The 13842-nt window shown below is 29.6% G+C and overlaps 1 protein-coding gene across 1 annotated transcript; it reads right to left on the bottom strand.

Annotated features, from left to right (window-relative positions):
* Positions 1-12083: 12083 nt before the first annotated feature.
* Positions 12084-13412, bottom strand: LOC112757725 (ethylene-responsive transcription factor CRF4-like). The gene has a single exon (XM_025806281.2). The coding sequence runs from the start codon at positions 13228-13230 to the stop codon at positions 12361-12363; it is 870 nt and encodes a 289-aa protein (XP_025662066.1). The 5' UTR covers positions 13231-13412; the 3' UTR covers positions 12084-12360.
* Between the last annotated feature and the right edge of the window lie 430 nt (positions 13413-13842).

The following is a 13842-nucleotide window of genomic DNA, read 5'->3' as shown; positions in this document are numbered from 1 at the left end:
CCACGGTTACTGTTGTCACTATGTGTGACCTTGGGTCTTTCACCGTCGGCCATCCTGTTGCCCTATATAAGGGAGATGGGATTTGGACATGCAGTAGAATTGAGGATTTTATGTTTGACAATTCATTGATCTCTGCATTTGTCGAGCGGTGGAGGCCTGAGACCCACGTGTTCCACCTTCCATGGGGAGAGGCCAGCATTACGATCTAGGATGTTGCCTACCACATTGGTCTGCGCACTGCTGGAGAGCCCATTGAAAGTTGTACCAGAGACTTACAGTGATGGCATGGACACCCGACGAGAGTGGATTGAGGATTTATTGGGCGTCAGGCCGCCACCACAGCTGGAGGGAGGGAAGTAGGTTTTTGGGGGTGAAAATGATGTGTCTCAGGGGCCAAGTTGCACACATTCCCGATGGAACAGTCCCAGATACACTCCGTCAGTATGCCCGATGCTACTTGATGATGCTGATAGGAGATTTCTGTTCACAGACAAGTCTGTTGCACTTGTGCCTTTGAGATGGTTGCCACTGCTGGATGATTTTCATCGTTGCAGCCAATTGTCATGGGATCTACACTACTCTGTCATATCTACCACTAATTGTGCACTGCGATATCGCGTGATGTGACGGACAATGCAGGGTGTATGCCGCTTCTTGTCTCGTGGATCTACCATCGGTTCCCATCTTTTAGTCCGGTGGGATACGACATCGTTAGGTTCCCACCTTCTTCTAAGTTCGTACATATTGTAAATTATTTTTTACCTACCAAGTAGTCAACATTGAACACGTGTTTTGTTATGGAACATAATTAATTAAATTCTGTTAAACTATCTTTGTTGTGTGTAGGTTGGCAGGACTAGAACAACTAGGCAGAGATCATCATGATGGCAAGATATCTGCATATTCAACGCCTTGCACCTCGATGTTATTTTCAGTCCTGCAAAGAATTTTTCCTGGATGTGCGCATTAGACCATGAATGCTTCCTTGCATACATGCAGCTATCCACGGATGGTGCTCTAACCCGAAATCTACCACGCTATCCGTCCGTATTCTCTCCAATTCGTCAATCTCTAGATCGCCCATTAAGCATAAACGGAATTTTTAAAGAAACCCGGGCCGTCCAACCTTAGCAGTGGCATTCCTTAACAAATGCCAGCTGCACAACCTATGATGTGCACCAAGAAAAATTGCACCAACCACACTCTTCATTGCAAGATTTCCGTCCGTCATGACGGACTTCGGCTGTTTTCTTTCATTGCCTCAAGAAATGACTGCAACAACCACACACAGCTATCTTCTCTCTCATTGCTCAAAATTGCGCAACCAAACACCACCATCCTCATATAATGGTTCACCCCTGAGAATATTACCAAATGACATTTGTATTTGTTCCGACCATACGCTGCATCAAATCCCAGGACATCCCCGAAGACACTATAGTCATAACGACTTGTACCATCGCACTAGAAAAGATTTTGAAGCCTCTTCTCACCATCCAGCAAGTACTTCCAGAACATTCCACAATCATTACTCCTTAAACTTGACAAAAACTTCAACGCGGCCTCAACATCTATCGCGTCAACCCTCCTTTGCTTCTCTATTGCATTATAGATATCTTTTATCTCGAACCCAACAATCTCGAAACCCCTGACTGATTGGCAAAAGTGCAGAATATCGTTAGCACTCGTAAGCTAGCTTTCCTCACTGAATTGATTTGGTGCAAATCACCTTCCTTGACTAATCTGTGTGACCATATCAGACCCCTAAACCTCGCATCCAGCATGGCATGATTGTGGTTATCACAAAATTGTTCAACATACCAACGCCCACTAGTATCATCAACATGCAACTTTATCCGAGCTTCACACCCGCACGTGTGATAGATCGAGGATCCATCTTCCTGTCTTCCTGCTGCATGTGTTTCGCCTCTCGCTCTCCTTCCCTCGAGCACATGAATATCTGCCAAATGATTTCAACCTCCGACCCTTGCTTTGTTCTGCGACCTACCTTCAACATCCTCATCGAGAATCCCTTAATGCGACCGTATTCGTTGTAGTAGTCATAAGCGGCTTGCAAATTTATGAACTCCGTCATAAGGATGTCGTTCGTTGTCAGGGATGAAAAATCAATTGCGTCAAAACGACCCAATCCCACCAACAATCATCACTGATTCTTCTACTTCTATCTCTGCATCTCCTTCTAACAAATCCATCGCTTCTGTTTTCTTCTTAGGAATGGTTTCGCCACTCATCCCATCTTTTCCAACCTAAAACACATAACATAGGCCATGGGTTACACTAAGCAACGGGGCACATCAACATAAATCGGACAATAACATATTATAAACTTCACAAATGAGCAAAACACACACACACCCCTGTAGCGCATGGACTCGATGAAAATCAAATGACACCTTGTAGCTTTGTTCTGCAAACCCATTCGCCTGACACAGTTCATATATCACACTAACTGAAACTTGACATTATCAATCATAAATATCAACACACAGTTATATCACACACCTCAGAAAAAATCTCGTACATATGTCGGATCTACCTCCACTTCATAAATTATAATACACAACAATTTCAATACAAATTTTAATAACTTTCAATTCGTGTGTATAACACATGAGGGCCACGTCAAACATGGAAAACTTCAAACTCTTGTCATCAGAGTCAAATAAACTACACACATCGTACCGTGTGGAGAAGAATTAGAAATGGGTCTAAATATACTCTTCTCTTATTTCATTAGTTTATTCATATCAGATAAAAGTTTAAAAGTTGAACACATTTCATTAATAGGACGAAATTTTCTGTAAAATTAATTTTTTTCATTTTAATTTTAATTTCGACAACTTAATAACAGCAATTACCAACGTTACATGCTTAACAAAATCAAACATTTAAATTCTGTATATTTGCACTCACATCACACACTATAAACATTGCAACATCAAATTTGTCGTCAATTTAGAGCCACGGCTAAGGCACGATCCCCCAATTGAAACCAATTTCGACAATATAGGTTCACCAATCTCCAGAGACATTATCGAATTGTAAATAATTCAAGGTGATCGACACAACGTACTAGATCTCAATTTTTGCTACGGTGGTGTTCAGACGTGCGGTGCTGTCTGTTTCTAAGTGGTCCAAACGAAATTTTTTTGTGACCTCAATTCAATTTAACCCTACCTATTAATAATCTTCTATCTAGAATATTGATAGACTTAGGTGAGTTGTAATAATCAAAAGTTTTTATTTAATAAATAAATTAGTATACTTTTCTCAAATTTACTCTGGCTGTTATTATTCATTATTTGTGAATCGATTCCCGTATTTTTTATTAGGGTATAAAATCATATTAAATCAAATAGAAGAAGAATTTATACAATTCTACCAAAGCAAAAAATGTGACATGGATCACCCAAAAGTATATTTTAATGTAATTCAAATTAAACTCATTTGAACTAGCTAAAGCAATAATAATTCGAATTAATAGAAAAGTTTAATTCGAATTTATGCATGCATTTGGTCCTAGGTAGTTCGAATCAACACGGTTCAAATTATGCATGCATCTTGTATTAAGGTAGTTTGAATCATACCGAATTAAGCAAGGAAGCCACACAAAACATAAATCTAATTCATGCAATTATTTTAATACACTAACAATTATATCTATATGGAGCTAATTCTAAATCGAATTCAATTAGTTTGATAATACGTGTCTATAAAAAAATTACATTTTATAAAGTTTAAAAATTTTTATTATGTAATAGGTTAGTAATAATAACGAGTACATTACAAATTAATAATTGTTATTAAAATTTTAGTTGTACTCGTTACAAAGTAAATAATTACAATAATTTTTTTTTATAAAACTTCCTTAAAAGATGCCATGAGTATTATAAAAAGTATCTTGAATCGATTTACATAAATTGACTTATTAATTTTTATAGTACTCATAAAATTTTCTAAAAAATTTTCACATTTTATAAAATTATTTACAATAAGAGAATATAGATAATAATAATAAGGTTTAAGCATACTTTATTATATTAGATTAGATAAAAATTAAACTATTTAAATAAATAATTCGATATTTAGAAGTTAAGTATTAGAATAACTTTTTGGAAAGTATTTATCATATTATAAATTCACAATTATGTAAGTATGTGAAGGATTTATTTTTTAAATTAGATGGCTTTCAATATTATTAGATTGTCCTATTTTTAAATCGGTCAATTCATTTTATATTTATATATTGTAATTATTTATTTTGTAATGAATACAACTAAAATTTTAATAACACTTATTAAATTAAACATTGTTATGATGAGTACTATAAAAATTTGTAATGTAGTTGTTACTAATCTATCAAATAATAAAAATTTTTAAACTTTATAAAATACAATTTTTTTTTCATAGACTCGTATTATCGAACTAATTGAATTCGATTTAGCATTGGCTTGTTGGTGTATTAAAATAATTGTATGGATTAAATTTATGTTATGTGTAGCTTCCTTGCTTAATTCGAATCAATATGATTCAAACTACCTTGATATAAAATACATGCATAATTCAAATAGTATTGATTCGAACAAATTAAGACCAAATGCATGTATAATTCAAATTTATTAAATTCGAATTAAACTTTTCTATTAATTTGAATTTGATTAATTCAAATTACTATTACTTTAGTTAGTTCAAATTAGTTTAATTCGAATTACATTAAAATATACTTTTGGATGATTCATCTTACATTTTTTATTTTGATAAAATCGTGTAAATTTTTCTTTCATTTGATTTAATATGGTCTTTTACCCTTTTTATTAATTTCGTTACTATCTGATACTTCAAAATTTAGAAGATAGTTTCCTTATCGAAAAAAATTTCTCATAACATACATTCTTTAAAGTCAAAATGGATAGTTTTTTTATTTTATTTTTCAGTTCCTCCTAACGTTTGCCCCCTCTTTTATATAGAAGGTTAAAGTAGAAAGGGTTCGTGGCATACTATTAGCCTCTCCTTATGTTCACAAGTGTTGGATAAATAATGGCTTAAGCCTTAAAATGACATACCTTGAAGTTTATTTAATGAATTCAAAATAATTTATTGTGATTATTTAAGTATACATGTTGTAGATTGTTCAATACAGCTTAACTCACAAACAAGGGAGAAACAAAAATATTCTTATTCAGCATTGGTATAAAAAAGAACAATAAATCAATCAAAGAATATTTTACAGCAGATTAAAAATAAAAAAAAATACATCATAAAATAAGCATGAAGACCAAAATCACGATTATCTCATTCCATCCCTGTGCATGCAACTTCTATGACTGCCACACTATTTATATTTGGAGAAACTCTCAAAGATTAATAATTTTTATTATTTTTTATTATTATTTGATCATCATAAGTATGAAATTATTTTTAATAAATAAATTTTATTAATTTATATATAAAAATTCTAAAAAATATAAATATAAATTATATTAATTTATGTATATAAATTTTAATAAATATAAATATAAATTAATATTGATTAAATATTTATAAGAAATATTTATTAGTCATTTAATATTGTTTTTGTACTGATTATATACTAATCATGACTTATTTCTCCTTGCACCCAATGTATCCGTTAGTTGCCATTATCCATCACCATTTGTTTCCATCATTTTTTTTTTATTAAATTCATTCACATATTTCATATTTGTACACCAAACACAAGTTTTGAAGCATCTATTCCATAACATATATTAAATAATTTTAGAGTAATATAAAATTTTGCGAGTAAATTTTATGAAAAAAATTTTCAAGTGACATTTTTAAAGTTTTAAAAAAATAAAAATAATTTTATATTTAATAAAATTTATTTATTTATTTATTATGTTAAAAATATATTTTTTAAGTAAAAATATATATTATAGTTTTTTAAAAAAAATAATTTTTTATTTTTATAATTAAAGTTTTATTAAATATATTAAATAAATACTTTATTTTAATAACTCAATTAGAACCATTCATAATATCTGCAAGCAAAAAAGAAATATATACACATAAAACGTTGAACTACACATGTATCTTCCTTTCTAAACCCTCTTGTTTTTAGTTGTTATGGTTTAGGATTATCAAAGTGTTGTCATTTGCATTTTAAAATAAGGTTTTTTCGGTTCAGATGAAAAATTAGATACCTAGCATGCTTGCTTATTGCTGCAGAGAGGAACCAACTAATTATTTCTGACGTGCATTTTATTTATTCTATTTAATTTTTATTATTATTATTTTCAAACAAAGTAATTATGCATGTAAATTTTACATCATCAAGACTATATACATACTTGTTGGACAACTCCAAAATATCAGAAAAAAAATATTAAAAGGTTAGAAATTTCATTTTATTGTCTCAATTGAAAATTCTTTTTAGAAGATTATTTTTTGTAAATTTCTACCATCAAATTATTTACCATATATATAAAGAGCCAACTTAAATGGTTGCACTAAAAAAAATATTATTTATATATTAAAATTAATGATTATATATTTATTTAATTTTAATGTATATTTTATATTTTAATATATATTTTAGACTAATAACTAATTTTAATATATACGTAATATAATTAAAAAAATTTAAAGAAAAATAATAACACAACAAATAATTATCTTATATGTATAAAAATTAAACTAGAATTCAAAAATAATAAATATTAAATTTTACTTTTTTCTTTTTTATTAAAAAACTTTTTTTGTGTGTTAATTAGTAATAGTAGCAGTGAGTAGATAGCTTTGGGGTGTGTTTCCAAATGCAGATGGATTGCAGAAAGGAGTTGGCCCGACAAAAGTCAACTGATTGTAGCTCTTCTGCTATTTTTTGCAGCTTTTCTAAAATGGAATGTGGTGACCTCTTCTCTTTGATTTTCTTTATGTGGAGGTTAAGATTGAACTTCTTCACTTTTATCTTTGAAATTACAAATATTGTAATATACATAGATTCATTTCCTTGGGAAAATAAATTAATTTTTTTCTATAAATTAATTATTAATACATCATTATTCTAAACTCAAATTTAAATTAACTTACAGTAGGAGTACTCGACTCAACCTTTAGTCCTTTACTCCAAAAAAAAAAAAAAGTAAAAAAAAAAAAAGGATAGAAAGTGAAAGGTAAGGGCAAAAATTCCAAAACCCCATAGCAAAAGGTGATCAGAAATGGACCAATGGCAGTGTTGCATTTGCATAGTATAGCATGGATATCAATTTGGTTTGAAACACCTTATCAGCATAGGAGGACCATGCAAGTTGCTTTGAATCTCATTCCTTCACATGTACACATGCATTAGACATGTCAAAAAAAAGTAGTCTGCAACATCTTCACACTTCCCACCATTTGCTTCTAAAATGTTGACTAAACAAAAAAATAATAAACCAATAATCTCAATGGGCAGAGGACAGATGCCAGAGAGGTAGATATTAATCATATTATAGAAAGAGGCTAGTGTTTCAATTCCACTACAAAAACTACTTAAATTTCATTCATTCTCTCTTCATTTTAAGATTCAAACTCTACATTCTCTTTTCATTTTAAGATTCAAACTCTACAGTCTACAGTAGCTACTAGAAAAATCTCCCTTTCCCAAGATATATACTTATTTTTATTGTGGGAATTAGTAAAAGAGTATCTTATATGAACATTGATTAAAAAGGTTTAAAATATTTTACATCTTTAAATAAATATACAAAAATATTATTTGTACATAAAAATGAGTTATTATGTGTATTTTAAAATATATATTTTATATTTCAATATACATTCTATTCTGATCATTGATTTTAGTATATATTATCAAAAAATTTAAAATTTTATATGATTATTTAATTAAATTTATGTGTTTAAATAATTTTTTTTACTAACAACATATACACATTAAATTTTATTATCATTATTTTGAAAATTTAAAAGATTTATAATTCTATGGTTAGAGACTTAGAGGATGGAGGAAAAAGAGGTAGATATTATTAGAGGTGTTCAAATTTAAACCGATCTAAATTAAACCGTTCATTCAATCTAATCCAAACCAAAAAATGATTAAAACCGTACTAATTCGGATTTGATTGGATCTTATTTTTTGCAAACCGATTGATCGAATCGGATTTCGGATATACTTTTCACAACTGATCCAATCTAATTCAAACCGCACAATGTGTTATAATATTATTATTTTATTATTATGTTTACAATTATACTTATAACATATTCAATTTGTTATACATTTTTATATTTTTCATGTATTATTATTATTTAATAGATGTTTTATGTTCAAAATGTGATTTATTTATTTATTTTAACTAACCTATCATTTTATTTCTATTGTTATGTTATCGTTGGTTTTTTATGATATTGTAAGACTTGCTATGTCATTGTTGATTATTTGAAATGTGATGTTGAGATTTGTTATATATATTTAATTTTTTTAATTTACAAAACCGCAAATCCAATCCAATCCAAACCGCACTGCAAATAAACATAATGTTCGGATCGGATAAATTTTTTACTCAAAATCGATTCAAACCGCACTGCGAACACCCCTAGATATTATAGATGGGTGCTGGGGTTTCAATTTCCCTCTAATGGCTAACACTCATTCATTCATTCTCTTCTAATTTTGAGATCCAAAAGTAGCTACTCTTTAGATATCTCTCCCTCCCAATTAATTTATATAATGAAATTTGATTAAATTTCTTTTTGTTTGCAAATAATGAACATGAAGATTTGGCCTTTTCTTTTTCTATTTGGTTTAATGTTGGGTAGTTTAATGAAAATTATGAGGCTTATAGATAGGTTCTGGAGTCGTAACAAAATCATTTCATAGAACCTACCTTATCATACATATAAGTATATAAATGTTGTATATATATAAAATATTTAAAATATAAATATTGTGAACTAAGACATATTATAGAGATATTAATTTAAATTTTGTAAAAGAAATCTCAACATATGCGTTAGAAACAAGAGACTAAACTGGAAAAAGAATTTGTATATTATTGAGTGTATTCAAGTTGTCTATAATAATACAATATAGAAGGGTATTTATAGGTGTTAAGAGAATCGAAATAATAAAGACGTAATATCCTATAATAAATATTCAAATATACTAAATAATGCTAATTGATCCTAATTATATTCTAACATCCCATCAAAAACTTATTTAAAACAATGAAATAAAGAGAAAAAAACTGCATAATCTGATAAAACGGGTGCAGACGGAACTGTCAGAAAAAAGCGTAGACGGAACTGCCGTAAGGAAGCGCAGATAGAACTGCCGGAAGGAAGCATAGATGGAACTACCGCTTGTCTGAAGGAAGCGCGGAACTGCCACGAGGAAACAGAGATGGAACTGCCTCAAAGAAACACAGACAAAACGCAGACGGAACTGTCGCGAAAGAAGGCAGACGGAAGTGCCACGAGAAAACGCAGACGAAACTGTCGAAAGAGAGCGAAAACTATATGATTTTTTCATGAGAATAGGTAAGCAGTGGATGACAATGGTATTTGATCATTCGACTCAGGAAAAATACAAGACAGAGAAAACAGGCTAGTCAGTGAGGTGAAAAAAGTATCAAATGAGTGACAAATGGTAAGAAAAAATTGCATAGAAAAAAAAGTGCAAAAACTACCGTAATTTTACCGCAAGGAAAACAACCTATCATCTTCAAGGAGGATATTATGACTCTGATACCATGTTAGAAACAAGAGACTAAACTGAAGAAAGGATTTGTATATTAATATTAAGTATATTCAAGTTGTCTGTAATAATACAATATAGAAAGGTATTTATAGGTATTAAGAGAATCGAAATAATAAAGACGTAATATCCTATAATAAATATTCAAATATGTTAAATAATGCTAATTGATCCTAATTATATTCTAACAATATAAATTGAATAACTTACTACTTTTTTATTTTTTATTTTATTAGTTTTAAAAAATAATTAGATATATAACAAACCTATTTTATCTATTTTTTATATAACAAAAACCATAAATAACATCCATGTTAATTCAAATACACTTCTACACTAGTCACCAAAAAAAATACACTTCTACACTTGTTCTCTTCTGATTTTAAGATTCAAAGTAGCTACCCTCTAGAAACCTCCGGTTACAGTTACCAACATACCATACCTACTTTTCCCATTCCAATTAGCTAACAAGTTTCATATAAACATTGGTTAAAAAAGTTTAAATAAGAAACAACCATATAAAATAGGGAGCTACTCAAATGAAGATGCAAAAAACATCTTTTTATGAAGATGTTTTGTATAAAAGTATGATTTATTGATTTGGCCACACTTCAAATAAAAACAACACTTTTATAACATATCAAAATCTAACCCTACAATCTATCATCTAAGGGTTAAAAAGAAAAATCATCACATGAAGACAATTATAACATCTTCATGGGAGTACCCACCTATAAAATATATATGTTAAAATATAATTAAAAATAAGTTAAATAAATATATATTTATATATAAATACATAATAAATAATTTTTGGTGTGTGATTAGTATTTTTGAATAAAATTCTTTTATTCTTTTAATACATTATCAATGCTTTGAAAATTTACAAAAAAAATTATAAATTTTACTCAAGTTTCATGTTTATGATATTTTTAAAATCATATACTTAAATAAGTTTTTAAAAAATTTTGTGTCGGACAATTTTATTCCAAAAATTTTTATATTAAAATTATTAAATTTTATAAAAATAATATATATAATTCTCTACTTTAATCAGAGCGGTTATTTTTATTTGGACAAATAGATTATCAAAAATTTGATGAAAGAGCTTATATATCTTAACGTAATAAAATTTGTTTGAGGATTAAAATATTTGACGCAAAATTTCTTAGATATCAATTTGAATATATATTATATTTTTAAAGAGTTTTTAAGATATTTGTTAACAATATATTTTTACTGTTTATGTTAATTAAATAATTAATTACAGTAGCCAATAAATAATAACTCAAATAACATAGATTTTTCATACTCAATTAAAAAATTTTATGGTTTGTAAGGCTCGATGGAGAGAGAACAGAATCAAGCAGATTGAGATATTTACTTAATAATCTACAGTCATAAGTCGGTATGTTATGTTGCATGGTGCATTTAAAATTTGTATCTTGTTAACAAGTTTGTTTAGGATATTTATTAAAAAGAGAAAGTGTAAGAGTCAGGATTTTTATTAAAATTTAGTCAGTATTTAATTAGTAAAAAAAATGAATAATTTTATACTATTGAATAAAATTTTACATCATTAAAAATATTAATAATAACTAATTAGTGACTATAAATTATAAAATTTATTGACTTCTTAATATTCCTCAATTAAAAATGTACAAATTAAAAGTACTAGTAAAAGCTTATTTTTTTTTAATAAGGAATTATAATAATCAATAACCGACTCCTAGAGTGTAGAGTCCTAGCCTCCTAGGTCTATTCCTGAATACATATGGGTCCCCCAAATGATTCATTCTTAGTACACACAATCTCTGTTGGCCATGTAAACACAGCATATATATGTTGTGCATGTAAAAGTGCTATTTATACATGTATATTCTTTATGCCTAGTGCCCAATCATAAACCCACTTGACCTTATAATTGTCATTGAAAATGCCATATATTTACTATTGGAGACATAATAGAACAGAAAAAAAAAATGGTGTACAACCAAGAGGGTCTTACCTCCAAAATTATGGTGATTGGGAACTAAGATGATGCTGCATGTGTGGATGTAAGATGTCTAATGTGGCCAACCATTGAAACATGAATAGTGAGACGTGAATAGTAAAACACCCACAACTTTAATCTTAGTAGTGCATATTCCATACACTTTCATTCTCTCTGTCAATGACCAGAGAAAAAAAATATCCCAACAACCCATCAAACACTTCATTATGAGTTACAGAGAAACAAAATAATATTGTATATATATTAAGTTTCCAAATCTAATCAAATACATCTTATATCAAGCAATAGATTGAAGAAAGCCAACAAAAAAACTGCAAATTAAAGTTCATATATAGCATCAAAAAATCACTAGAATTAGCATAATAATAATACTAATAATAATTAATAACATCCTTACAAAACAAATATGAAAAAGATCAAAACTTAGGATAAATTCACACATGCTCCATCTCTAATTACATGTCCCATCACTCATCAGCTAGCCTAAAAAAACATAGAAAAAAAAGGAATAAAAGTCCAAAACACCACTCCCTCACTAATCCACTATATATTCCGGTTTCTAAACATAAAAAGCTTCCTATTGATCATCTTAATTTGGCGTGTGACTGCAAAAGTAATCATCTACATCCAAGTTACATAATTCAATAGACTGCTCAATGGTAGCATCACTGAAATTGCTGTCACTAAAAATAAAATGGGGTAGACAAGTTTCATCAAGAAATATTGGGGGAGGAGTCTCAAAATCCGATAAACAAAAATCAAGAGAAGGTGAATCTAAAAACAATGCATCCTGAAAATAAGAAGAAGGAGATTCATCTCTGAACTCGCTTTGATCCTCTCCTAAAACCTTACTTCCAGATCCATCAGACTGAAATAGAAGAACAGAAGTGGGAGAAGTAGGAGAAGGCATGTTCTTCATATTGTTGGTATCAAAAACTTGTTCATATTCTTCCTCCTTAGGAGGCTTGAGAAAATTAGTTTGAGCATGAGAACCTCGAAGGCGAATGGCTTCTCTGTCATAAACCATGGCGGCTTCTTCGGCAGTGTCGTAGGTTCCTAACCACAACCTCGTACGCTTCACAGGGTCTCGGATCTCTGCAGCCCATCTCCCCCATGGCCTTTGCCTAACCCCGCGTAGCTTCCTACCCTCTTGAGAAGAAGAAGCAGCTTTCATGGCAGCCACAACCACCTTTTTACCCTTGTTCTGTTGTTGTTGCTGTTTAGATCTTTGCACCTTGGTGGTGTTGTGAGATGGCGGATACAAAATTCTTATCTCGTTTACAATGTGTTTCACTTTGCTTCGTCCTTGATACTGTTGATATTCCTCCTCGTCACTCGAAGAATCAGTAATCTCCGGATCCATTACTGAAACACGAACAACCTTGGGTGTTGTTTCTGCATTGAGAGTATCACCAACACCGGGTTCGCGAACTTTGCATATCACAGTTTTTCTGCACATCGAGCAGAGAGTGAGAGGGAGAAAGAAGAAGAGAGAAATATCTTTGCATTGGAAAAAAATCAATGAGATTTTAATCTTTTATACTTGTATTAGTATTTGCTAATCCTTAATAACTAATTATGGCCATGATTTTATTCATTATGATTCTTTTTATTCTTTCTCCAATTGTTTATTTTCCTTTTATTTTCTATTATTCTTCTTATTTTAACATATAAAAAGACGAAGAAGTCGTAGATTCCAAGGCCAGGGTGAGTGACAAGTCACAACCATACGACTCGCCGCATTTAGGAAAAAAACCGTTTCAATTTTAATTTTTTATTATAACACATGTCTCTTTGTTCTACAAATTATTATATTTTCTTATTTTTATTTTAGTGCCTTCAAAACTCTTTAAGGTTACTTGATGTGCTCATTCTGTAATTTTGAAATTTAAAGTGAGTAAGATGGATGAATGATACGTGTTACTATTTGGTTTAAAATAAATTGATTTATTTTATACAAATGATTTAATTAAAAAATCAATTGATATAGTTATAATGTTAAATTTGTTATCGTATTTTATTTTAAAAATAAATTGATTAATTTAAATTAAAAAATTGTAATTAATTGTTT

The sequence above is a fragment of the Arachis hypogaea genome, chromosome 16, assembly GCF_003086295.3.
Source record: "Arachis hypogaea cultivar Tifrunner chromosome 16, arahy.Tifrunner.gnm2.J5K5, whole genome shotgun sequence".
Lineage (NCBI taxonomy): Eukaryota > Viridiplantae > Streptophyta > Magnoliopsida > Fabales > Fabaceae > Arachis > Arachis hypogaea.
This window is presented reverse-complemented; position numbering and strand designations above follow the sequence as displayed.

Bases quoted from the DNA above. Each gene is read 5' to 3' on its own strand.
- LOC112757725 (XM_025806281.2), bottom strand. From the start codon at position 13,230: ATGTGCAGAAAAACTGTGATATGCAAAGTTCGCGAACCCGGTGTTGGT.